The sequence below is a fragment of the Meleagris gallopavo genome, chromosome 7, assembly GCF_000146605.3.
Source record: "Meleagris gallopavo isolate NT-WF06-2002-E0010 breed Aviagen turkey brand Nicholas breeding stock chromosome 7, Turkey_5.1, whole genome shotgun sequence".
Classification (NCBI taxonomy): Eukaryota; Metazoa; Chordata; class Aves; order Galliformes; family Phasianidae; genus Meleagris; species Meleagris gallopavo.
The window spans coordinates 29256656-29283018 of NC_015017.2; the positions used below are offsets into that span (position 1 = coordinate 29256656).

Below are 26363 nucleotides of genomic sequence, written 5' to 3' on the forward strand. Positions count from 1 at the left end.
CCTAAATCTTCCCTCCTCAGGTGCTTCAGACCTTTAGAACAGGATTTCATTGCTGCTTCCAAGGAAGGAAAAATCTTTTGGATGTTTCCGTTGTTACCAGGCTTTGCAAATATTTATAGAAGAACGCTGTGAAAGCTCCCAGCCTGCGAGCCTGTGTGGGGAGCAGTTCCCCTCACACTGTTCTCCTCGGTGGGTCCCTTATAGCCTGGCAGCACTTGTGTGTGAACATGCACATCTTGACCCAGCCATTTCTTGGGAATGCTTATGCTTAAATCCCAGTACAGCAGGCACTGCTGCTGTTTGTGCAGAAGTCACTGCATGATGCTGCCACTGCTGACTGCAGAGGGCTGCTTTGCCATCTCTGAGCTTTATTCTGAGCTGGACCCAACTGTGTTTTTTCTGAAGAGCAAAATATTTCCATCCCACCAAGGGTAGCTGTCAATATATATACTGTTCTATGGGAATGAGTTGTGCTAAGCAGTTTTCACTGTTCTGCTCAAGCTCAGGGATTTGCTCTCACCTTGAAGTGCAAGGAGCTCACAGCACAGTTCCTCGTGCACCATGGCCACGAGGTCACCTCAATCCAGCTGGGATTGCTGGGCAAGGACGTGCCTCGATGCTTGCCTGTACGGCGTACCTTCTGTGCAATGGGGATGGAAACAGTCCAAATGCTGAGCAACCTGGTAGGTCCTGCTGCTCCTCGTGGGGTCAGGGAGCTATCTGTTGCAGAAACGTGCCGTGTTGAAGCGTACTTTGATCCTGGCTGCAGTGTGCCATGTTAGGGAGAAGTGACTGGACTCAGGAAGGCTGCAATTCACATTCACAGCACAGCCCAGACTTGTTGTAAGCTGAACATAAATGGACACAGGGGATGAGCAAGAGACCATGCAGCGTGTGAGAGTTGGCCTATTAAAACCTGAATTTACTGCCTCATTTGAAGCAGGTAAATCTTAGAAAGCTTTCACTCATCTCTCTGTGCCTTTTTGACCTTTCTGTAGCAGAGTTGTGAGGGTGCTGTGCTGTGGTGCCTGTCAGCACCTTTGGTCCGACCCAGTATTCCCTGTTGGTGTGAAGCAGCACCTGTGGGGCAGCTGCTGGCCTGTCCTGCTTCTGCTTTCAGAGCCCGATGGCATTCAGCGGCAGTATGTCGGGAGGGGCTTCTCTAGGAGCAGCGCTGGGAGGATGCTGCCTTTAATCGCTGAGGCTGAGCACGGCTGCTGGGCCGCCCCAGGGGAGCTGCTGCCCCAAGTGCGGCTGCTGGCTCTGAGGGCGGGCTGCTGCCATCGGGCCGACTCCGTTCCCAATTAGGTTTGTGTTTATTAGGAAGGCAGTGAAACTGCGCTGCAGGTTGTGTCTTTGAGCTGTGTGGATGGGGGCACTCAGGTGTGAGCATGGCAGTGGTGCACGAGTGCAGGGAGGAGTATTTTCCCCCTTGCCATCTCCATCAGAGCGTGAGGGCTGCCTGCAGCTGGAGCACAGCACTCTGGAATCTCACTGCCAGTGTGCAGGGCTGCAGCCACCCTCCCAGTACAGAAGCGTCCTTTTTTCTTCCCTTTTTTAATCCCTTTTTGTGGTGGATCCTCCTTCACCTTTTGGCAGTCTGGGGGTGGGTGGGGGCAGGCGGCTGAGCCCTGTCCTGTGGGAGCCTGCGCTGCTCCCTGCGTGCAGCTTTGGGGATTCTTGCACCAATTTGCATGTGCTGCTTGCTCATACTAATACTTCCTGGTGAGTTGTTGCTTTAAGGAGGAAAAAATAGATGTAACTAGATCCCCTGAATCCCTCTAATAAATACCAGATGTGCTTCCATGAGAAATTCAGGTTTCCTGCTCGGCAGCCGGTCCCTCTTTTTGCTCCATGGTGCCAGGCAGGATTCATTCCGCTCCCAGCTCAGTGATGCTGCCTGAGAGCCGTGGCTCATCCTCATGCAGTGCCATGCCTGGTTCCTGTGTGAGTTTAACCCAATTCCCATCCAGCGTGGGAAGCTGCAGGGAGTCAGGGCTCAGCTGCACAGCGACGTCTTCATCCTGGTGTTCCAGAGGGCTCTGAGTGCGTGCAGCTTGGCCGTAGAAAGGACAGAATGTCACTGGTGCTGGGCAGTGCCCTTGCATGTAGGTGCCTCTTGGTTTGTGTAGCAGGCTGTGTGCTTGGGAAATGAACGTGGATGCATGATGTGGTGTGCAACAGGGGCTAAAACGTGCTGGTTAGCAGAAAAGAGCCCCTCGGTAAATACCTGTTCTCTGTTCTTGGTTGTCCCTACGCCCCACAGCCTGTGACTCCAGGCTCATCCCAGACACCTCTGCTAACAGTGCTGGCGTTAATGGGGGTTAATCAGAGCATTAGCACTTAATTTGGGGCTCTTAATGAACTGCAGAGCCTCCTGGAGAGGTATTAGATAGCTTAGCCTTCTTTTCTTCTTCTTTTGTTGATGTTTATAGTGTCAAGGTCATCAAATGAGAACTAGAGCAGAGGCAGGGGAGGGCTGCATGCTCCCGGCTCCCTTCTGGAGGGGTGAGCTGTTTGCCATTGGCCTGAGACAGCGCTTCCCAGGAAAGCTGGTCTGGAATCAGACCGTACGTCCTGTCTGGATGGTTGTGCAACAGCCCTGCTGCTCCCTGCTAGCCGTATCATTTCCCACCGCAGTGACAAGGCAGTGGGTTGGATTTTCCCCTGCTGTGAACCTACAACATCCCTCGCAGTCTGCAGGCGTATGGCAGGCTGTGTGAGCTCAGGGCTGGGAGCAGTGCGGGGGCACCTCGAAGGAGAGAGCTTTACCAGATGACAGTGGAAGCCGTCTGATCTCCACGTGCTGTAAAGAGCCCAGACTGAGCCCTTGTATGCCTCCACCCTAGCGAAGGGATGGGGTTCTCATCCCTTGGTGGATTGCCGGCATGAAAATAGGAATATGGTGTTGTATTAATGGTTAATGTGAGCCGGGGTTGGTTTGAAGAGCTGCGGGGACTGCAGGGAGCAGCACAGCACAGCCAGCACAGCTCACTCTCCAGTAAATACACTGTGTTATGATTAACTCAGGAGAGATTCGTGGCAGGTAGCAGGCAACTTTCACAGCATAACTGGACAGTTATAAAATGTCTGTATATTCATCAGATGTAAATATGACCTCAGTTTTGTTAACACCTGTGGATTTTCTCCACCTCCTTGGCACTGAGTGGGGGATTCTAGAAGGATCTTAGAGTGCAGTCATTAAAGCTGTCCAGCATCCCTCCAGTCACTGTGGGTAACCTGCCTTCCTGCACCGGCTCCAGAAGTGCCCCGTGTGCCCTGGTTGGTGCAGCCAGCCCTGCTCTGCCCCACACCTCCACCCTGCCCATGGCTGCTCCAGGCAGGAGGTGCAGTGCTGCAGGCGGTGCCCTCGCACATTTATGGGTGCTCTAATTCAAGTTTATCAACGTACATCAAAGGGATTTTTGATGAAATACAAAGTTCTGTTTACAGTCTTCACGTACTGCGCTGTGAAAGTCATGAGGCAGATATCTTGGTGAAAGATCTCTGAGATGAGCAAATGAAATGAGAAGCGTGTTTGTGGATAAACAAAGGCCATTGTAGCATGTGTGTTATCATCAGGTGAGCAAACCTGCGGGAATCAGGAATAAGGAAGACCCTGGAAATATGGCTGGAGCCAGAGAGAAGCTGCTCCTGATATCCAGTGCGCCCTTCCCCTGGTGCAACTTGAGGCCATCACCTCTCGTCTCATCTCTATGTCTGTTTGCAGTGTGTGCCACCACCTGACCTGCGTACAGCACGGGGCCTTTGCAGAAAGAGGCCCTCGTGGAGTACACAAAACACTTGACTACTTTTATAAGGCATGTATGAAGAACAGAGCTGTGTTTCTGGCTGCAGGTGTCTGTGTTGGCGTGGTACCAGCGCAGTGCTTCGGATGTTTGGTGTTTGGCCTCTCACAGAGGTTAAAATAGCATCCAGAATAGCCCACTATTTTCCAGTATCTGAGCAAAGTCCTTGAATGCGCACAGCTCTGCATGAATTACGTTTTATGTGGCTCACGTCTGAGTGTGACATTAGGTAATGCGTGCCGTGAGTGACTCAGTGACATCCTGTGAAAGTTTGTTGGAAATGGATTAGAAGCAGCACAGCTTTTTAGGCTCTGGAAAGATGAAATCCTTGAAGCTTCAGTGACTGCAGTGTGCGCTGGAAACTTCAGTGTGCTGATCATAAGCAGAAGCCCAGAAAATGTGGTTAGGGCTTTATTTGGAAAAAGTAACCTAGTAGAAGCTTTTATGGAGAAGCTTTTATGGGTCTAGCGTTGAACTTGGGATTGGTTTTGGGATGGCCGCAGTAAAAGTGTTTAAAGAATAACCAAACCTGTGCAGTCACTCAGCTGCTGCGTGTCTCCCAGGGGGGTTTTGTCCTCTGACTCAAAGCTCAGAAGAGTTTCTATGTTGCTGCAGGGGTTTCGGTGCCAGGCTCCACATCTTTGCTTCCAGATTTTGGGAGGAAAACCAAGCAGAGCGCCGCTAGGCCAAGGGATGTGGCTGTACACGTGGGGATGCGCAGCAGGGAGACTGATAATGTTCCTGTGCTGAGAAGAGCATCCTGGGGCTGCAGGGGTGGTGCTCAAGTGGGATGAGTGGGGAAGGCTGACACTTGGGGAAACTCCGTTTCCTTAACCCAAAGCTGGGGATGCTGAGGTGCACTGGGTCACTAGGTGTGCTCTGTTTGCTATGGCAGCTATTCATGTAGCAGTAAATTGTGGAATCATGGAATCGTTAAGGTTGGATCCCCAAGTCCAACCCCAGCCACCTCGCTGTGCCCACTGCCCACGTCCCTCAGTGCCACATCCCCACAGCTCTGGGACACCCCCGGTCCCTGGGCAGCTGTGCCACTGCCTGACAGCTCATTGGAGAAGAAGTATTTCCTAATATCCAGCCTAAAAGCTGCTAGAAGCAGTGTTTGAGACACATGTAGTGCACATATCTGCCGTTGGGTTGTGTTGGCTCGGTGCTGTGTGAGTGCCATGCAGGGAGCTGTGCAGCACTCGAGGCTGCCTCTGCCTGCACCAGCTCCTCATTCATCTGTCATGCCAGGGTGTCTGGTAGAGTGTGTGCACTGTGTAAGAGCTAATGTTGTGCTCAGTTTGACATTGGGAGTGCTGTGCAATGTCCATCTCATGATGGTGAGTGAGCTGGGAGGCGGAGAAGGAGAGCAGGAACTTTTCAACGAGGATTACCTAGCTACGGACGTGGGCAAGGGCAGCCTGTGGCTATCAGGGAGGGAATGGGCTTTGTTCACAGCGCTGTCTTTTTGCAATCGGTTACATTTCCCAAATTAGGCCAAAATAATATGAGGGAAAATAAAGGCTGCTGCTTGGGAGCTGTGATGACAGTACAAAAAGAAAGAGCACTGGTCTCTTGTCAAGGACATCACTCTGCCAAGGGAAGCACTGCTGATGCAGCTGCAGCAGGAGGGGTCCTACCTGCAGGGGGTCCTGGCTGGGAGGGCAGGGGATAGGCAGGTGTTGGTGCCGGGCTCTTGCTCTTTCCCACTAACGCAGGCCAAAGAGTTGCTGTGGTCTTTCAAAGCACGCTGCACTTAGCAGAGCTGAATTTTGTCTTCACCTTCACAATCTGTCAATTTTATTTTATTTTTAAACCTAGTTAGTTTTAAAAAGCAGCCTTAAAAGTAGCCTTGTTCTGATTTCTCTTGAGAGCGAGACCCCTTCGGTTGGTAGGGAATCCATCTCATTACTCCAGCAGCTTGATAAAAGCCTGCAGTAAAATGGCTGTGAACTTTCCATTAGTGAAAAGGCATCCTGGGGCCTCGGTGGGAGTGCTGGGGGGGAGCTGGGACTGCCCAGCACAGAGCAGCCTTGTTTGGGACCGGCCCTGGTGCAGTGCGACCCTGCCATGTCTCAGACCCATGCAGTCTGCTGCAGATGGTTCGTGTGTTCAAAGTGAGTATTGAGTTCTCACAAGTACAGCCGGTTGCCTCATGGTGTATGCAGCCAATTGCATCAACAGAGCTTTACTGCTTTTTGGTGATTTGCTTTACCTGCTTGTTGCAGGGATGTTTAATGATGCTGTGGGGCGGCTGCGTTCTCTCGTGATGCTCTCAGGCTTCCCTGCCAGCTACAGCTCTGCCTTGGCTCTGGAAACAGGGGGATCTGCTCAGCTGATCATCCAGGCAGGTCCTCACGCCACTCTGCAGGAAGCTGCTGAGTCCTTGGAGCTTAATACTTGAACACTGAAGGGCAATGGAAAAAATACAGAAAAATCCGTGTGAAAATGTGAAACAAAGATATCTGCACTGGTGGTTTGGAGACGCCTGATTTTTAGGCATGAGAATTACTCATGTGACGTGTAGATAAGTGTGTGTGTGTGCCGTGTGTTTGTAGTAACTCCTGTTGTAACACAGGCAGACGTCGTGTAAGGCAGGAGAGCCCTGGGGGTCGGATATTGTGGAGTGGGAGACAGAGCAGCCTCAGTGCATGAGGAGTTTCTCATTATGGCTAGAAAGTCACACGGCTGTGGTTTTCTTTGGCCATTTGCCTCTTCTGTTGGGTGCAGCGGTGCTGGCGGTAGTCAGACCTGTAAATATTTCCAGTATAAACCGGAGTTTATGGCACGCCTGTAAAATTCACATGGGTTTGGAGCTTGGCATATGGGAGCCTTTGCTCATGTTTACATTTTTCAGTACAACAAACTTTCAGATAAATTGCCTTCGCAGTTCATCAAGTACTTGAATGCAGAAAAGAGGAGGTAAATAGTTTGCAATGTTTAAGAAGTGCTTATCACTTCTGCTTGTTTCACTGTTTATAGCTTCTTGTTTGCTTAGTCTAAAGCACCAAGTACGCCTCGTGGAGTTCCTGATCCTCCTGAGCTTTGGCTTTCTGACACTGAGATCTTTTGCAAATTGGAGTTTTTTAAGAGTGTCACCAACGAATGCCTTGGCCCAGCACATGCAGAGTGCTTTGTTGGTGAGCAGTGGGTACTGATGGGCGCAGGGCACAGGGCTGGGGAGGGAGCCCTGAGTATCACAGAGTCATAGAATGGCTTTCCTGGGTTGCAAAGGCCCACAGTGCTCATCCAGTTCCAACCCCCTGCTGTGTGCAGGTCACCAACCAGCAGCCCAGGCTGCCCAGAGCCACATCCAGCCTGGCCTTGAATGCCTGCAGGGATGGGGCATCCACACCTCCTTGGGCAACCTGTTCCAGTGCCTCACCACCCTCTGGGTGCTTCATCTGACAGAAGAGGCTGGGTAGACCCAGACTGGACACTTGTGTGCTCTTAACTGTGGCAACTAATCAGACTGTTTTTTTAGTACTGTTAATTAACTGATCATGTGTTACGAGCTGTGGTTGCAACACGTGGGTCATCTGCAGCACCCTCTGTGTTTTGTTAGCTGGTTGACGGGCATGGGGTGGACACAGTGAAAGTGCATCTCCAGAATGAGGATACCAGGAATATTTGTTGGTAGTGGGCTTAGTGTGAAGCAAATGGTGAAGTGGGAAGTGAATCTACCATAATTAGGTTCTCACATGGATTATTATCTAAATAAGTGAAAAGCCAGAGCAGTGACGTGGATCCCTGCAGGAGCTGTCAGGGAAATGCCACTAGGAAAGGCAAGCTGCTGGTGCATGGGTGAGCACCACGGGTGGTGTTTGCTCAGGTAGATCAGCACAGCAGTCCTGGCCGCAGTGGGGCTCTGCTGCTGCTGTCATGTTGGGAAAACACTTCTTCTTATCTCTTAGTAGCACGTTGTGATCTTCGGCTGCTTTTAAAATCCCAGTTAGGGGAAATTTCTTTAACTGCTCTATTATTACTTTGTTGAGAGCTGCAGCTCTTTCCCAGCGAGGTGACCTCACAGCTTGCCTGTGAGCAGGGCAGGAGCTTTGTTGGCCAGGAGAGTTAGCAGCCAGGTTGGAGGTGATGCACGACAGCCATTCCTCTGCAAACCACCTCCAGCGCTCCAGTGTGTTGAAGGTGTGCATGGGGAGCATTGCTCTCACTTCATCACCTGCTGCCTGGCTCAGCGTGGTTAACTTCAGCCCTGTACTGAATGGTGCTGGGCAGGGATGAGGGGCAGGGCTGCAGGGCTGGGGCAGTGTGCACGGGGCGGGGAGTGGTGCAGGTGCCAGCATGGAGGGGCTGCCTCTGTCCTCACACCGTGGTTCAGCTGCAGGACGGGGTTCTCTGTGAGCTCAGTGGTCTGTTACACAGTGTTTGGGAGATGAGATTTACACCTCTGGATAGAGCGTGGCCTCCGAGCTGACTGTTCCTTACAGCTGCTTTTGTGCTGAGATTGTGCAGTCCTCTTGCACAGATGGCTTTTGACACTCACTGATAGGTGCTGCTGTCTGTGCTGTTAATTTTTCCTTTTCAGCAGAGTAGTTGATAGGCAGCTATTCAGTTACACAGCTGGGTCTGCAGTGTTTGCTCTGGGGGCTTTGTAGTGAACAACGGCGTGCGGGATGAGAATCCTCTGGTAGAGTAAAGCTTTTTTTCGATGGAATCCTTATAAGGCTGATAAAAACTAATAAATTGTAAGAAGAAAAGCCCATCAGCAAATTGGGAGCAGATTGTGATTGTCCCGGCGCTCAGCCTTCACCTTCTGTTTTGCACTGCTGTGTGCTGGCAGGGGATCAGGAAGGTGTAAGCCTACGGGCAGGAGGAGGTGGGTTGCTCCGGGCAGCACGTCCAGCATTTCATGGCAGTGGTAGAAATGAGATGTCCAACACATCTCCTCTGTGCATCTCCCACCACGTCCAACATAGCACGCCCGGCAGCTGGGTGCATGCTGCTGTGCTGTGGCTCCCAGCTCCTGGCAAACGTGAGCGTAGGCTCGAGCTGGAATGCACTTTCCCAGACATTTCACTGAAAGCTCTTTAATTTTGGATTCTGTGGTGTGCCTTATCGGTGGTGAGTGCATTTGAATGAGTGAGTAAAGCGGTGATCTTCCGGGATGGGTGAGTCAGCTGTGAGCTGGGCTCTGGGGCTTTTGCAGCCCGAAACGGTTTCTCAGTGTCGAATTAACGAGGTTTCAGCATTTCCAAACTCTGAAAAGTATTAGTCTGGGTCTGAATTTCTGAATGGTATTAACAGCCCTGTGGTGAGAGCGGCAGTCGCTGGTCACCAAGACGTTCGAGATGCTTCTCAGATGGAATTTCAGCAGCGAATGTCAGCAGCACCCGGCTTGGCTCACACCTCTGCTCCTGCCCCGAGGCTGCAGCTGCAGCTCCCAGCGCTTGCTGGGAGTACTGGGAAGGAGCTGAGCTCCCCAAAATGTGCACAGGCTGTCTGCATAGGATCCCCGTGTGTGCGTGGTGAAACACATCCCGACTCTGCTCTTGTTTGTGCACTGCTGATGCTAGTGGGGCTCTCAGTGGAGCAGTATGAGATTCACATCTCCAAGGGCTCTCAGGTTAGGATAGTGTGTAATCAATATGCTGATGAAGCAAAGAAGTGATCTGCAAAGCAGCACGGCAGCTTCAGTGGGGACCACGGAGGAGGGAGCAATGAACGATGCCAGTTAGGATATGTGGGGTTGCTGAGAAGTCCTGGGATGCACACAGATGTGTAAATGGGAGTCCTGCACTCAGTCCCAGCCCTGCACATGGATGTCTGCAGGGACAGCTGCCTTGCTGGGAGCATCTGTGTGCTGTGTGCTGGGCTTCTAGATCAAAGAATGGTTTAATAAGGAGAAAAAAAAAAAAGGGGAGAAGGAGGATTAGAACGATAAGTAGATTTAATTTTAGCCTTGCATGGATTCCTCATAAAGTCAACACACCCAGAACTGCCTCACTCGCCTCTAGCCTTCCTAAATAAACACACTGTAGCAGGACTGAGAAGTGAAGCCATGCAGAGTTACAGAAAGCTGAATTTTAGCATTAGACAAGAACATGAAGGGCTCTTTTACTGTGGATCCTGGTGTTAAATTGTAACGCTGTACCAAAGTACAGAGGGCTGCCTTAGTAGGCAAGCTCTGAGGTTTGCAGCAGAGCTTCATTGACCCCAGGGTTCCCTGCTGGAAGGACGCCTGTTCTTTCTCAGTTCTACAGGTTGGGAGGTATGGATTTGACTTACGGACCAATTTTGGATTTACTGTGTAAGAACTCACTGGACGTTAAAAAAGCTTGGAATAGTTCGGGCAGTGCCATAAAACAGTCATGAGTGTAACACAGAACAAATGAAAGGTGCAGCTCGTCATCATGGAGGCAGCAGAGATAGAGCCAGGAGCGCTGGAGGCGGAAGGCGATAGGCAGGCAGTCATCAAGCACTGTGCACAGAGCCTGCAGGGAGTGCCACTGTGAGCTGGGAAATTCCAGGTGAGAGAGAGTCAGCAAGTGAGGAAATGAGCAAGGCTCAGCTTAATCTGAATCTAACGAGACCAAGGATATTGTTGAAGCTCCGGTTTGTTCCATCAATAGTACCATGAAGCCAAAAATGTGCAAAGGTTTGCTTTCCTCTCTCTTGTGGTTGTGCGGATCGGAAATAATCCCACTCAGAGGAAGGGAAGGAGGAGAAAGTGAGCTGGGAATTAGGGCTCGGGAATATAAGCCGCTCTGCCACGTCTCAGAGAGGAGCTGGCGTTAAGCTGCACCATGGAGCCATTGGAGCTGCGCACGAGGTTTCCCGGTGCTGAGGATTCATTAGCAAAATTGAAGTTTAATTCTGCCATTGCAGCTGTGGGAAGCTACGTGGGTCTGTGTTCCCTCCGCTCGCAGTATGCCCGCCCCAGGCTGCTGCTGGAATTCAGGGGATGCGTTGCTGGCTGTGTGTGGGGCTCTGATAGATGGCAGCGGTCTCTGCAATGGGCACTGGGTGCTTCCTCTGCTGCCCCGTCCTGCTGTCCCCAGGGCTCTTCTCAGTGACCCAAGCAAAGGAATGGATGGCCGTGTCCTCGGGCTGCTGGGCACGGCTCCCCTGGAAGCTTCTATGAGTAGGAAATGGTTTTCTGTGCTCGAGGCTGGTGGCAAGGTCTCGTGTTTTGGGATGGATGTGCTCTAATTGGCTTACTGATGCACGCGGGGCCTTTGCTGTGAGCGGATGGATTAGGAGGAGCCTGTCCTGTTTGATGCTGGCAAGTTAATGTCATGATTCATAAATAAAAAGGATTTAGACTTAAAGATCATAAGATTAGCAAGAAAGAGCAACAGCTTAATGCCATTAATTAGCAACGCTTATGCTTTTAAGTCACTCAAGATGCCGCCACATTTGTTTTCCAAAACAATAAGCCTGTACATTGTCATTAAAATGAAGAATAAGATAGAAGAAGCTGAGTTCTGTCCTTGCATGGCAGCTGGGAGAGGTTGGGTGGTTCGGGCCGGGCTGGGGGTGCAGAGCCTCTCTGCAGCTTGGGGATGCTGCCGGGGTGCTGAATTGGATGGAGCTGGGCTTTGTCCAGTAGGTTAAATGTGTATATTTCCTTGATGCGCCGCTAGTTTTATTTTTAACTCTTAGGCAATTTAATATTTTGTGGGCCTGCTAGTATTTCCCCCTGGTTTTCCATCTGCTACTGTGATTAAATGAAGTTGTAGCTTTATAATGCCAGTCCAGAGCAAACGAAATGGAAACCTTACCTATATGACTTGGCACGTGGACAGTAGACATGAATAACTTTGGAATTTGTGGGGAAAAAGAGAAGTTATGTGTGCTTGGAGCCAGAATACGGCCAGGAATCGGCCCCTGCAGACAGGATCGAGCTGCGGCTGCTGAGCTGAACGCCAAAGGCTTCCGAGCCCGAGCTGCACGGAGGGGGAAGGTGGGAGATTGGCAGCCCCTGGCCTGCAGGTAGCCAGAAAGTGCTGCTGTGTGTGATGCCCCTAACCAGAGGACCTGGAAGTGGCTAAGAGACGCCTGGGAGTCATTTCACCGGGCTGCGGGGAGCAAGAAATACAGACTGTGAATCTGTGTGGTTAATTGTGATGGGAGCCTGTGCTGTGCAAGCAGGAGGGTCGAGCCAAGGTGATGGAGCAGCCTTCTGTGCCATAGCTGCTGATGCGAGAGATGCAGAGTGGGGGAGTTCACACTTCAGAATGAAATCAGAATTAATCTGTTTGAAGTGCATTCATCCAAATCGTTGCCTGGGCCTTCTTTCCCTCCTTCAGGCTGCACTCACAGAATTGTTAAGGTTGGAGAAGACCTGAGATCCCTAACCCCCCCCATGTCCACTGCCCACATTCCTCAGTGCCACGTCCCCACAGCTCTGGGACACCCCCAGGGACGGTGACCCCCACTCCATGGGCAGCTGTGCCACTGCCTGACTGCTCTTTGGAGAAGGAATTGTTCCTCATACCCACCCTGACCCTCCCCTGGTGCACTGTGAAGCCATCACCTCTTGTCCTATCACTGTTACCAGGGAACAGAGATGACCTGCACTTTGCTCCAACCTCCTTTCAAGGAGCTGGAGAGAGTAACTGGGCTCTGCAGAGCTCTCCGGGATGGCTTCTGGTCCCAGGGCACAGATTGCAGGTAAACAGAGAGGCTTCCCCTACAGTTCAGGCCCAGTGGAAATCTGAAATATGTTTGCATCGTCACAGGTAAGGAATGGCACTTGACAAAGCCCCAGGAAAAATACCAAGGAGTGCATTAAAATGATAAGCAGAACTGATAAGGTGTATGGTGAGAGACTGAGAGGGGAATCAAGGGCAGATAGCATCACAGCCTGTAAATACTATCGACATGACAGCACAGATGAGCAAAGAGAAGAGTATTTGTTATCTGATAGAAAACAAGCTTCAGGAAGAGCAGCAGCAGAGCAGTGGAAAGGCTCTGGGAGCGGGTGACACTCGTCCATTGGTGGAGGTGGTGAGGTCTGGTGGGAAGGCAGCAGGGCCTGGAGTGGGCGAGCAGGTGCCTGTGTTCCAGAGTGAGATGTGTGAGCTACAGCTGGAGAGATGCTTCGTGCTCTGGCATGTGGTCTTCCTGTGCTGCACCCTGCTGATAGGAGGCTCTCGAGATGTGCTTGTAGAACTCTCCTTTTGCTGTGCAAATAGTTTCAGAGAGCTGCCCAAGGGTAGGCACCCAGCTGGGCTGTCCTGCACTGTGTCGTGGTGGGCAGCTGTGCTCCCAGCTCCAGCATCATTGTAAGCAAATAGGGCTGCGTGTGGTGACATTTGAAAACCTGAACGGCGTCCTGTTAAAATAGAATGAAATGGATTTTAAGGACCTTGTCTGGAGAAAAGCAGCCTTCTGCAGTGCCCAGCACTGGGTGCTTGCTGTATCAATGTGTTCAGGGCTGGAAGGCTCCTACTGCATCCCAGTGCATCCTGCAGCACGAGGGGCATTGCTGGCACTTCTGGGGCCTCAGGCAGTGCAGAGAGGGAATGTTTCTGAGCAGTGCTGTCAACAGGGATTTGCATAAAACAATGAGGGTGAGTGCAGCCCTGCTGCTTCGCTTCACCCACATCTGCTGCCTCCCAAACCCGAGCCCACTACCTGATGCTCTTTTCTCTCTCCCTGCAGAATGCAATGAACTTGCCTCCTGACAAAGCCCGGCTGCTGCGGCAGTACGACAATGAGAAGAAGTGGGAGCTCATCTGCGACCAGGTGAGGTGGCTGGGGGGCTGGTGGCACACGCCTCGTTAGGAGCACGCACGGGGTTTGTCAGTGCAAGGCCCTAAAAGGGCATCTCGTAGGAGATGAGCATTTGGGTGGTTTCTGACGCTCCTTTCTTTGGCCTCGTGCTCCATTAGTGGCAACAAACTCATGGAATCTGCGTGCGGTGGATGGGGTCTCACCTTGTAAGTAAGCTGTGTGATGTCAGTGAGTGATTTTGATGCAGTTGGGCACATGGCTTTCCCTGTCCTGAGCCATTGCCCCATATGGCCGTAGCTGTCACCTTCAGTGAAAGACAAATGGCGATGCAGCCTGAACTCCCCTTCACCTCCAGAGCCTGAGCAGCAGCCTGGGATTAAGCAGCACCATATGCTGAGGCATCCCTCGTGCACAGCTCTGTGCGGGGCAGGCTTGGCAGCAGTGTGTAGCAATTAACAGGTTGGTCTGCTGTAGCAAATGGGCAGAAACGGCATTCTTTAGAGAAAGTGAAGCATGTGGAAGGTGGGGTGTGCATCTGTGAGCCAGCAGCAAAATCTGCCATAAACTTCAAAGTGATTGCTAATGAAAGTGATTGATCCAGGGCTGAAAGAGTGGGACGCTTCCTTGAGATGGCAGTGCAGGTACCAGGATGATGGTTAAGCAGAAGGCATAGTCATGCTGTGAGGTTAGGAGTGTCCTATAAATAGGTTTGTGGGACACTTCTTTTATACCCATTACAGTGGCAGAGCCTCCAGTGAAATCCAATTACCAAATCTACCCTTCTCAGGGTCCCACTGTCCCAGAGGATGTACTTAGGGCTGCAATCTGCAATCTACTGCAGCTGCCCCATGTCCCTGCTGGGTGCTCGCCAGCCACTGAGGATTGGAGCAGCATGGAGCAGGTGTCTGTAACAGCACCATAGCACAGCATATGGTGTGTGAAATATTTATATCTGTCCGTGTAATTATGGTACGTGGCTGCAAACACTTCTAGAAATAGATTCTGTATGGAACGTAAGCTGTTAGAGAGGAAGCAAACTTTGATTGCTGTTTTCTATAATAATAAATTTTGTATCTCTGACGAGGTGGATGTGCTTTCTGGTGAGCCATTGCAGGGGCTGCAGTGGTGGTTGTGAGGAATCAGCCAGGATGGTGCTCTCTCTCCTTTGTCCTTGTAAGTCATCCACGCTTTGCTGCAGCTTCCCTATAAGCTTGCTCCCTGCCTCTCTGGGTCGGTGAACAAGGAATACATCTAAGGAGGAGGAGAAGAGCTAAACCAGGTCTGGACGATGTGATGTGAGCACACATCCGACTTCCAGGCAGGGAGAGGAGATAATGTGCCCTGCTTGATGAGCCAAGCCACTCTCAAGGAGTGTTTGGTGGCACTGCTGGCATTTCGGTCCAGCTGTGTGCATGGAAGTGTTGGGGGGACACGGATGTGAGCATCTTAGGAAGTTCTTCATTGCCCTCTAATGGCAAGCTGTGGCAGGGGTGGAGATCGTGTCCTGTCCCTTGGAGGTGCGTGGAGAGTAACTAATGGAGAGCACCAAGATGGAAGCAGTGTGGTAGCACCTGAACTTCAGCTCTGAGCTGCTGCTGGAGCTCTCTCCCAACAGTGCTGGGACTCCAGAGGAAGGAAGGGACAGTTTGGCAGGTTGGTGGCCGGTGTGGGGTCACAGGGGTGGTGGTAGCTTCTCCTGGGCTTGCAGTGCCCAAGGAGCAACGCTGGTGGTGCCCGAGGGAGCCGGGCTGAAGGCCAGGCTGTGCGTGAGCCTGAGCCCAGAAATGCGCTGTGTTGAGGTTTTACCATCAGAAACAAACTGCTCCAAATAGCCCACGGAGGAACATCTGAAACCACAGAGGGACCCTGAGACTGTCTTCATTGACACTGAGCTGAAAGGAGCTTTGGCTGTAGTTGTTAGATCATGTTCTTAGGAGGAGAGAAATGTTTACTGCTGAGCCCTCCATCCTGCCAGAAGCTGCGTGGTGACAAAGTGGTTCGCAGCAGCTCGTGCTGCCCAGCCTAGCCTGGACGTGCTTTCACACCCTTCCAAAAGACAAATGGCACACAGCTTCCCCAGCAGTGCCGAGTCAGACCCACTGAATGCTTACCTGGCCTGTGTGAGCCCTGAGAGCGGAATGAGCCAGCGAGGGTAACAATAATAACAGATGTCATTAACACAGAAAGCATCCTGAACGTTTTTGGAAGCAGAATATCTCTGGAAAAGCCACAATTTCCTGGTTTCAGAATAAATACATTTCCCAGATTGAGGTGAACAAGGGATGTATCGAGTTCTTCTTAACACTGCATGGAAGGGGAAATGCAAGAATCCAGCAGTTCCTCCTCGTTGCTGAAGTGAAACCCCTGGCCTCCCTTACTGTATCCACCAGGAGAAGGTGGTGCTGATGCAGGACAACATGAGAGCAGTGCTGTGTCCCCAGCCCGAGCTTCTCCCCGAATCATTCTCCATCATTCATTCCTCTCAGGGAGGCACAGGGCAGCTCACTGCAGCGTTGGGCAGTGCTCTTCCATTTCAGCCTTTGGGCTGAGGTTCCCCAGCAGGTTGTAAATAAGAAAGGGCCCGTTAATTCTGCAAAATGAATTTCCATACCATGGAAAGGACAAAGGCAGGGCAGTTTACTGCTGGTCCATGCCTTTCTGGTGTCGAGGCTGCAGATAGCAGCAGTGCCTCAAGACTGCACAGCGCAGATAGAACAGCTTTTGGTTGGGACTTATGACAGTGTTGTGTCTGCCCGGCTCTGCTCCGTGCTTTCTGCATGGTGAAATTTGGGGAGGTGAGTTCTGGTTGGAAGCACTGTGTGTCTGTGGGGAGACCCCCAGCCTCACACAGTGTGAGACTCACAGCCTGATACGTTTTTATTTTGAAAACTGATTTGGCCGATGAGCAGTTATGGGTTGCCAAAGGAGGAGAGAATGGGAAAAAGCAACAGCTTTAGCTCGTTATTTCTGGTTCTTAAGGGTTAGGGGAGGATAGCAGTGGGTTTGCCTCCTCAGGGAAGGAAGAGCTGAGGAAGCAGAGGAGAGGGACCAGCACTTCCCTGCGTAGGACCTGGTGATGGCTGCAGGCTTCAGTCCTTCGGCCCAAATAATTCTGCTGTGCGATAACGAGCAGTATTTATTTAATGACCTTGCTGTAGAGATCGTTACACAAGTACATAATTATGGCTGGTTTTAAGAAAACAAACACACAAAAGTGTGTGCTATCTGCGTCACAGACTGCTGGGCTTGCTTGCTGAGTCTCTTCAAGCGGTTCGTGCTGAAGACTTCAGTTATTAACCCCAGGGCTGGGAAAGCTCGTGCCACTTAGCAGATGATGCCCCATTCCTGAATGAAAGAAATGACTCTGAAAGTAAAGTAGCTTCTCTAGAGGATTATGTATAACACATCAGAGTCATGGGGGCTTTAGGAGCTCCCCAGGAGGAGGATCAATCCCACAGCTGTCCCTTTGCTGCTCACACCACCCACACTGCTGCCTCCAGGGATGGCCCAGCCCTCCTGCAGCCCCAGGGCAGTGCTTGGGAACAGCAAGCACACTGCTACCCTCGTGAGTTGCAGAGGAGGACATCAGTGCTGAGTGCTGGGATATCTCCAGAGCTCACACAAAGCTCCAGTGGTGGTCCTGAAGCTCTGCTGACTTCTTAGGACGTGTCCCCATTCAGAGCAAAGTGCTTCTGTAGTCTGTCTGCCAGAGTAAAGGAGTTCTAAAATGAGTTAATGGATGGAATTGCTTCTAAATCACTCCTGTGCGTGCCCACTGCAAAGCCATGGTGGGCTCTGTCCTGGGGAAGCTGGATGTCTAAATGTGAAATTGTCCCAACTGTTCCTTAAAAAGCACTTACACCGAGCTAGCAGTTAAAGACCTTTGAATATTGACATGTTTTACTTTCTGTGCTTAAATGTTCTGTATTCTGAAGTCCCCGACAACATGCTTTGGTTCCTGCCTCTGTTGTCTCTCTCCATAAGGAGCAGGGTTGCAGCAGGTGCTCTCTGTGCAGGGCAGGAGCTGTGCTGAAGCCTTACACCCATCTGCAGCCCTCCCTGTGATGCCACTCTGTCTCTTGCACCTGGCTCTCCCAGCACCCTGACAGCAGTTCCAATTAGCAGCAGTTTAACTACAATTGTGACATTTCCTCAGTGGTCACATAGGCACACAGATAGAAGAGTCTAACGAAGAGAGAGGTTCTGTGAACACACAAGATTCCTTGGCCCCATGGCAATGCACCAGCCAGATAATGAGCTTCTAGCAGTGATTGCCTCCTCTCTCAGCAGTTAGATTGGGCTTCTTGAAACCAGTCCTGTGTGTGGCTGCTTGTTAAATGATGGCTTGTTCTCTGCTTTTATGGGCTGGGTGATCCAAATGTTCCCTCTTCACCTCCATTGCTACAAACTGTGTTCATTTCCCTGAGGCTTAAAGGGAGTGAAGGGGCTGACCCTGGGTGCGCAGCTCTGTGCTTCCTGAGCTGTTTTTGAGATAGAAAGGCAGTGCCAAGTTCCATCTGTGAGGGTGCATGGGAAGCAATCCTGTTATAACACAGGGCAGAAATGTCTGCTTTCTATCTTAAGGAGCCATGGCTTGGGGCTGCTGGACCCCAGGATAGATTTGTGAGTTCATTTTTCCTCTCTGACCGTGATAAATGGCTTTTTTTACAGCAAGTAGCAAGATAATAACAGGAACAAGTTTGGTGTTCAGACAGTGTGTTCTGGTACTGGCAGCAGCATGCTCCTTGGTAGGAAATAATGTCCAGATAATGCAGGCAGAATTGCATCCTGACCTCATATGTGAGGGTTTCAAGTATCGGTTACAGAATGCGAAGCTGTAGCACCAGGAGGAAATTGTTATGAGGCCTTTCCTCAAGAGAAAGGACAGAGTAGTTTAAAATTCTTCCAGGATGCAAATAGTATCAGAACTTTTGGTAATGCTCTTACCAGGTATGGACACAGCTCCTTGCAGACTAACTCATGTTTCACTGCAGCTCCATAGAGCTGGGGAGATGAGGGGAGAGCAGTGGAAGGTGTGTGCCTCGCTGAAGTCAAGGCTTTGATGCCATCTCCCGTAACATCCTTGTAGGTAAGCTTAGGGTGGGTGAATGAACAGCGAGGTGGGCTGAGAACAAGCTGGAGGAGTAACCATACACATCAGTATGGGTACCGGGCTGAGCTGCTGGAAAGGAGCTCTGCAGAGAAGGACCTGGGCATCCTGGTGGACAACAGGGTGATGGTGAGCCAGTGGTGCGTCCTGGTGGCCAAGAAAGGCCCATGGTACCCTGGGGTGTGTTGCACAGAGCATGGCCAGCAGGGCAGGAGGCGTTCCTCCCCTCTGCTCTGCCCTGAGGGGGCACAGCTGGAGCACTGTACTCTGTGCTGGGCTCCCCAGTTCAGGGCAGACTGGGAACTGCTGGGGCAGCCCCACGGAGGGCTGCAGAGCTGCTGGGGCCTGGAGCACCTCCTGATGGGGACAGGCTGAGAGCTCCGGGGCTGTGCACCCGAAGGAGAGAAGGCTGAGGGGTCTGAGCAGCACTGACCCACAGCTGAAGGGCAGGGGATGGGGCCAGGCTCTGTTTGGTGGTGCCTTTCAATCCAACACGGGCAAGTATTTGCTCCTGCAGCACTTCTCTTGCCCTCCATGCTCCTGCTGAACAGAGGCTCTGCAGTCCCAGGTGTGTTTGTTTGTGTCTGTAACTGGAATTCAAAACTGTAATTGAATATGTAAGCCATATTTTTATGCATCCAATATAAATATCAAATTTCAGAAAATCAAGATACATGTAAAGATGGTTTATTTGCATGCATATGGTATATGTGTAGATTATAGGTGAATACAGGGTATGTAGGTATATATTTATGTGTGTGTTCTGTTTAAATATGTACGTGTATGCATGCACTTCATACATATCATAAGTACATACAGAAAATGTTATAAGTTGGTTGATGTTTATTCTTACGTCCTTTTCAGGAAAGGTTCCAAGTGAAGAATCCCCCGCACACGTACATCCAGAAGCTGAAGGGCTATCTGGACCCAGCTGTCACCAGGAAGGTGAGGAGCATCCTGTTTCCTCCTGGCTGTCCTTTGTTGGTGCAAGAGGAGCTCCTGGGGTCCTGATTCCTTCCTGCCTTTGTGTGCAAGGCCCCATGGAGCTCTCAGAAAAGTCCTGGAGATGTAACAAAATGTAGAGGAAGGTTGGAAAGACACTGTGGCTTTTGTGGCTTAGAAAGCAGAACAGATGTTGCAAAGAAAAGGGCCATCTGACACATAAAACAAATTGTTTTAGTATCTTTAGCTCCAGTAAACAATCTGACAAATTGTCGCTGAGCTGTGCTCCAGGTCTGGCTTCCCATGTGGGCAGTACAGGTGGCAGATAAATCCCATGTCCATGGCACCTCTCTCACCCTGTGGAGCGGACGTTGCAGCTCTGTGTCTTGTTCTCTGGACGTGCACATGAAATGACTGCATGCAGCAGTCACCTGCTGCTGGCAGAGCCATCAGGGAGCCCCATCTGTAGCTCTCTGTGCTACATCTCCAGAGCTGGCTGCTTCTGACGCTTCTGCACCACTCCTGAAGGCTTACAAATAGCCTCTAGGATTTCAGAAGAGCGTAAATTCACATCCCGTTTAGGGGACCATAACTGAACCTTTGGTATTCTCTCACGGTGGACATCAGCTCATATCCTGTGCTGATTGTTATAACAGCCTAAAGAAAAGGCAGCAGGGCAAGCAGTTCCTGCCATGGGCTGCCTCTCCGTGCTGCCCCGACAATTGCTGCTTTGTGTTGCCGTGCAATTAGCCGAGCTGAGTGCCCTGGGGTAAGATGTGCATCCTGGCACTCTGCTGAGGCCAGGGCTGCTGGAAGGGCAGCAGTGCACCCTGCTCTGCAGGCACAGGAGGTGGGCACCCTGCCCTGCTGCCCACACCTCCTCGCTGCTGTCCTGGGGGCTGCATGAATGCCTTCCGACAGCGCTTCTCTTGTCGGAGGCTGCCACAAGGAGCTGGAAGCCATTTAGGAGGAAACCTTGAATTGTGCCCCTAGCTGGTTGTGTGGGTTTGGTTTTGTTTTGTTTTTTAATCTGAACAGGGGTCTTTGTGTTTTTCTCCTGCAGGGTTTTTGAAATTCATTTAGTGTTTGGCTTTGCTCTGTGGTGAATGCACATTGAAGCCTTTCTTATCCTAATGCTGCTCTAAGAGTCCCATGACAAATGACAAAACTGAAGGAGCCTAAAAATAACTGCATTGAGTTTCTCCCTTTTGTTGCATTATTCTGTACCAACAGCAGCCTTCCTTCAGCCAGGGCCTTGAGTGGGAAAGATTTCCAAGAGAACCTCTGGGCAGATGCTGTGGGGAGAATTATACCCCATTATTGCTGTCATTGGGGCTGGGTCAGCACTCTTGCTTTTAAGAGGAAGTTTTTGAGCCAGAGGGTGGTGAGGCACTGGAACAGGTTGCCCAAGGAGGCTGTGGATGCCCCATCCCTGCAGGCATTCAAGGCCAGGCTGGATGTGGCTCTGGGCAGCCTGGGCTGCTGGTTGGTGACCTGCACACAGCAGGGGGTTGGAACTGGATGAGCTTTGAGGTCCTTTGCAACCCAGGCCATTCTGTGATTCTGTAACTCCCAGCATGGCCAAGAGAAAGTCTCTCCTGGCACTGCTGTTACCTGTGTGCTTGGGGCTGTCATTGGGACCCTGATGACTTCCCAGGAGAGCAATGACTTTCTGTCTGAGCTGAGGTTGGACACAGAAAACTTGAAATGTGGAGATAGACATTTTAAAAGAAATTGCAGTTTGGAGCTTTCTAGGGGCAGTAAGGCACCAAGGCACTTCCTGCTGTCGTGGCTGCAAAAAACCCCATGGGATCGGGCTGCCTATTTCTGCTGTGCCCTCCTACCCCGGCTCCTGTCTCTGCCCCCTGCTATATCACTATTTTATCCTTACTTCTAGAGATGTAAGATTTTACTGCCTGTGGTTATATTGTATCAGCTCTCTCTGAGAGGAGGCATTGGGTTTTTGGACTCTGAGCTAACTCTCTGTCCTGCAAAGAAAGCTTAGGTCTGATTGCAACCATCTATTTCAAAGTGAAAATGAACAGAGCCCTGTGTCCACCAGCACCTCACAGTGAGACTCATTTTGGGCCGCCTGTGGTTTTCTGAGCCCAGTAAGCCACTGGTACTAACTGCCTTCATGAAAAGGGCTGCTGGTAACCTTCTGCAGGCCATCAAGGTGAGGCGAGTCCTGGGCTTTCACCATTCCCACTTCAACCCATCCACTCCTGAAAACCATTCAGGGCACAGTCCTTGGAGCACCACTGTGTCCTAAGAGCTCATAACCCTACCAACCTTTCCCAGCACATCACATCTGTGTGTGCTCTAATGGTGACCAAGTCGGTTTGTAAATGCCGCAGTTCCAGAGCGATGCTCATTATCCATCTGCTTCTATTCTTACTCACTTCTACTATTCTGGGATAATATATGTGGATGGGTTAGGATAAGTCAGAGTAAGGCCCTCTCATCCTGGGGGCTGTTTTGGTACACTTCCAAGCACAGAGAGCACAAAGCAGGAAGAAAACCACAGGTATTCCCCAGCTGGGAGAAGAGCAAGACTGCTGTGCTCTGGGGCAGCCCTGCTGCAGGCTCTGTGGGGATTCAGGAGCCCGCCTGGCTTGGGATGAGGCATTTAATGTGTGTGTTTAGAGGATCTCTGCCTCCCCAGTGGCTGTTCTGAACCTGGGACTCCTGCTGCATTGCTGCTCCCACGTGGAGGTGACACCAAACATCCTTGTGCTGTGTTGCTGCCCAGCATTTCACTGCTGCCATTTGAAGGCCTCTTTCCAGCTTCTGATTTTGCAAATGCTATTTTGGGTGCACAAATTATTACACTGTGCAGATGGGAGCACATGTGTGTTTCATTATCAACTCGCACCTACAAGTTTGGTAATTATACAGAAATTGCAGCATTTTCTTGGTGTGGGTATAGAGTTGCAGAAACAAGATTAAAGCACAGGGCTGAGGGTGAAGTCCACACACTGTAGCTCTCAGTGGACAGTTTGATACTGAAACAAAGCTTGTACTGTAAAGAAATGTGTATTCAGCTACAGGGTTTTCATTTTCTTAATCCTGGAAACTCAAAAACGTGCATGGGACCAGAAGTTATTTTTCTGAATTTATTTTTGTTGACTGTCTGGCTATTGTTGTTGCATTCCTGAGGATTTAGAGGGTTCTCAGCTTACCCCAATGTTGTATTTGTTCAATCTGTGCCGTATGAGATGCTGATATTTTTAATAGCATCGTGGGAGTCCTAAGAGCTATTTTTGCCTCCTCACTCCGTTACAGAAATTCAGGAGACGAGTCCAAGAGTCCACCCAAGTACTCCGAGAACTGGAAATTTCTTTGCGAACAAACCACATAGGGTAAGAATTTCTGATGCCCTCTGCATTCATTGGATTTGCATCTGCTTGTAGATGTCTTTCAGAGGATGTCTCTCTGCATGCTAAGCAGTGATAGCACCGGTTGTTGTTGGAGCCTGAAGGGCCCTGGGAAGGGATGGCTGGGCAGCCCTGATCCTTTTGTGCTGAGGTTAATGCACATCTCCACGAGGCCATGAAAAGATTGCAACCAACTTCTGCTCACCCTTGGGAACTCAGAGCAGGAGTCTGAATAATTGGCTCTCGAACGGTAGTAGCATTGCACTTATAAAATACGTATATTAAACCATGCTGCTTTATAGCTTTAACACAATATGGTTTGTGAAGCCTGGCCATAAGTAATGTTGTCAGGATTTTGCTTTCAAAAAGCAGAAAATTCTTCTCACATAGCAGAAGTAAAAGAATCACAGGGACTTCAGACTCCACTGAAGAGATGGAGCCATTCTGCTGGCTGGTTCCATCTGTCTGCTCATGGTCTCAGCACCAGAAGCCTCAGTGTGTTGGCTGTATGGTTTCTTTGATTTTTGTGCTGTGATCCAGTGTGTGCCCAGTCAACTTACACCCATTTTACTGGATGCTGCCCTCATTGCCAAGAACGAGGGCATTTGTGGCACCCCTGGGCTGGCTTCTGCATTGCTTCCCTCCTTCTCCAGCACAGAGGGATTCCCACCAGAGATGTGTGGATCCCAAATGAGACATTGTGAGGCTTTGTGACGGCTCATGGGCATGCAGGAGGAACCCATGCAGTGCACCAGCTCAATGAAGGGGACGGTCAAGGGCAGTGTTTATTTATCTTGCTCACCTGGCTGGAGGATGTGTTTCAAAAGATGTGTTACAGAGATGCCAAGTTGTTTATTTTAGCATGTACACTGCAAAAGATTGAAAGCCTGAAGGCTGGAGGTAACAAAAGCACACTGTGCTGGGCTGGAGGAGCCGACCTGACTGCAGTGTGGTCCCCCCCAGCTCCCTGCCTGCTGCTGGGGCTCACAGCTCCTGCACAGCCTGGGAGTGGGATTTCAAACCTGCCTCGACTTGTTTAAATTTCTGAAAGCTTTGGAAAATAATCGTTTTTTTCTGAACTTCAGATTAATGTGTAGAGTCGGCAGACTAAAATGTACAGCCATAGGTCACAACTTTTTAAAAAGAGAAGGCAGGATTAGTGTTAGGATCTGACCCTGGCTGGCTTTGCTCCTTCCTGGGTGTCTTTCCTGCGATGGATGCGTCTCCAGTTTCTCTGAAAAGAACTCCAGTAGTTGCACAAACCCAGTGAAATGCCCTGATGTCTCCTGATTTTTCTAACAGGTGGGTCAGGGAGTTCTTGAATGAAGAAAACAAAGGCCTGGATGTACTGGTGGAGTACTTGTCGTTTGCACAGTATGCAGTCACGTAAGTAAGGCTTGCCTCTGCTGGAGCATTAAGGTGCCTTCCAAACTGAGCTCTCCCATGGTTCTGTGATCTTTAAGGCCTCTTCCAGCCCAACCATTCCATGGTTCTGTCATCTTTAAGATCCCTTCCAACACAAGCCATTCCATGGTTCTATGATTATATTTAAGGCCATACTGATGTGGATTTTAGCTTTGGAGCCTCAGACTTGAGCACAGTGCAAAACCAATTCAGGCACTGCCTGCTGTGTTCCAAGCCACATCCTCAGCCTGACCACTCCCCACTTTGCCATGCTGACACCCAGCCAGCTCGGAGTTGGATTTAGTTATGTAGGTAATAGATCATTAAATATACTCTGCTAAAACAAATTAGGAGAAAATCTGTTTTCGTTAGTCGTTAGATCACACAGTGTGAAATACAGGCTCAGATGAGGATCTGGTTTTGTGTGTCCACACATTTTCCTTTCAATAAATTGGAGCAATAGATTTTTCATAAAAAATTGTATGAAAATAAGTGATGAGTTAAAGATACCATTGTAGTTGGGAACTTGAGCAGAGCTGATGGTTTCTTTTTAAAACGATGCCATCAGATGTACATGTACCATCACAGAAATGAGATTCTTGGTGGAGCTGCAGTAAAATTAATGAAGGAAAATTATACGTTTAAAAACATCCCTAACACTGGAAAATACTGCACAGCAAAAAGATGGGTTTGTATGAAGACTTTGTTCCTAAAATTATGTGAATGCGTGCATGTTATCCTGCTGGGTTTTTTCCCTCTCTAGCGTGGTAAACATGAGTAATAACCTCAAGAGCTGCGAGGGGAACAAGCAGTTTTTCCTTGCAATAGCAGTATGGTGGCACAGAGTCAGAAATCAAAGAGAATCTTCAGTGATGATGGTAATATATCACACATGCTTGAGGCTGGTGGGGGCTGATGGGCCGGTGTGAGCGCTCTGTAGGAGAGGAAACTGTACTTTTACAGCATATCCATTTATTAGAATAAAATGGAGACGACTTGGAGCGTTCTTCTTCTTTCCTTCGAGGCAAGGCTGCTCGTCTGCAAAGTTTATTTTACACCGAAGCACAATAACGCATGGCTGTTTGATCCTTCTGAGCTGTGGTTAGCTTCCCCTTTTGGCAGGGGCCGAATTTGCTGCAGTGTGGATTTGAAGCTCGCTCTGAACTGCAGCTGAAGGGAAATTAGCCTGCATCGCTTTCTTCCTTTCCTTTCATAGCCTTTTGGGACCTACAAAATCTGCAGATGTTTAACAGGAAGGAAAACGCTATGTGCATCTTTGCCGTCTAACCCAGCTCCAACATTTCTATTTCCTTTAGGTTTGACTTTGAAAGCTTGGAGAACAACGTGGAAAACTCGATGGACAAGTCCAAGCCTTGGAGCCGCTCGATCGAGGACCTGCACAGGGGCAGCAATTTGCCCTCACCAGTTGGCAGCAGTGCCTCTCGCTCCGGCAGGCACTCCACGCTGCGGTAAGGCACCGAGGCCGTGCAGGAGGCCTGCAGGCACTGACTGCCCCGTGCCCGTGGGGCTTTCCAGTTAGGCTGGCTTCCATCTTCCCTCTTTGCATGGTGCAGGCTTAGCACATGTAGGAAACTTGTCATTGCAGTGATGGTTTTGAGGTGGAAGGAAGTGCTAAGCTCATAGCGCAGGGCAGCAATTGAGGAAGTGAGGTGAGTAGTGCTGCCTCTGTTTCCAGTGGCTGAGTGGTTTGAGGATGCAGAATACGTTTCCGTCAGGTCTGCTGTGCCTTGCCCAGAGGAAGCACTTACTGCTCTCCAAACAGTATGTCAGCGTTTCCACGGGCCCAGCCAGGCTGGAGCTCTGACCTGGTGCCTCATTCAGTAAGGGCTCGTCCAAAAGCATATCCATTCCATTCTGTGCTGAATAAGGTTTATTTCCATCCATTTCCATCCTTCAAACCTTCTGATAACTCAAGCACCACCTCAGGCCTTACTTTGAAGTCTCCCTTTCTGAATATTTGTTGGTTTTTTTTTTCTTTCCAGTTTGTAGATAAGGCAAGAT

General features: G+C 50.3%; 1 protein-coding gene across 1 annotated transcript; it reads left to right on the forward strand.

The window, feature by feature from the left end:
- The first annotated feature begins 802 nt into the window (after positions 1–802).
- Positions 803–25831, forward strand: LOC104911819 (formin-like protein 2). Its single transcript, XM_010713976.3, has 6 exons — positions 803–943; positions 13437–13520; positions 19483–19563; positions 22846–22922; positions 24240–24323; positions 25658–25831. The coding sequence occupies exons 2-6, from the start codon at positions 13443–13445 to the stop codon at positions 25812–25814; spliced, it is 477 nt and encodes a 158-aa protein (XP_010712278.1). The 5' UTR covers positions 803–943; positions 13437–13442; the 3' UTR covers positions 25815–25831.
- The last annotated feature ends 532 nt before the right edge of the window (positions 25832–26363 follow it).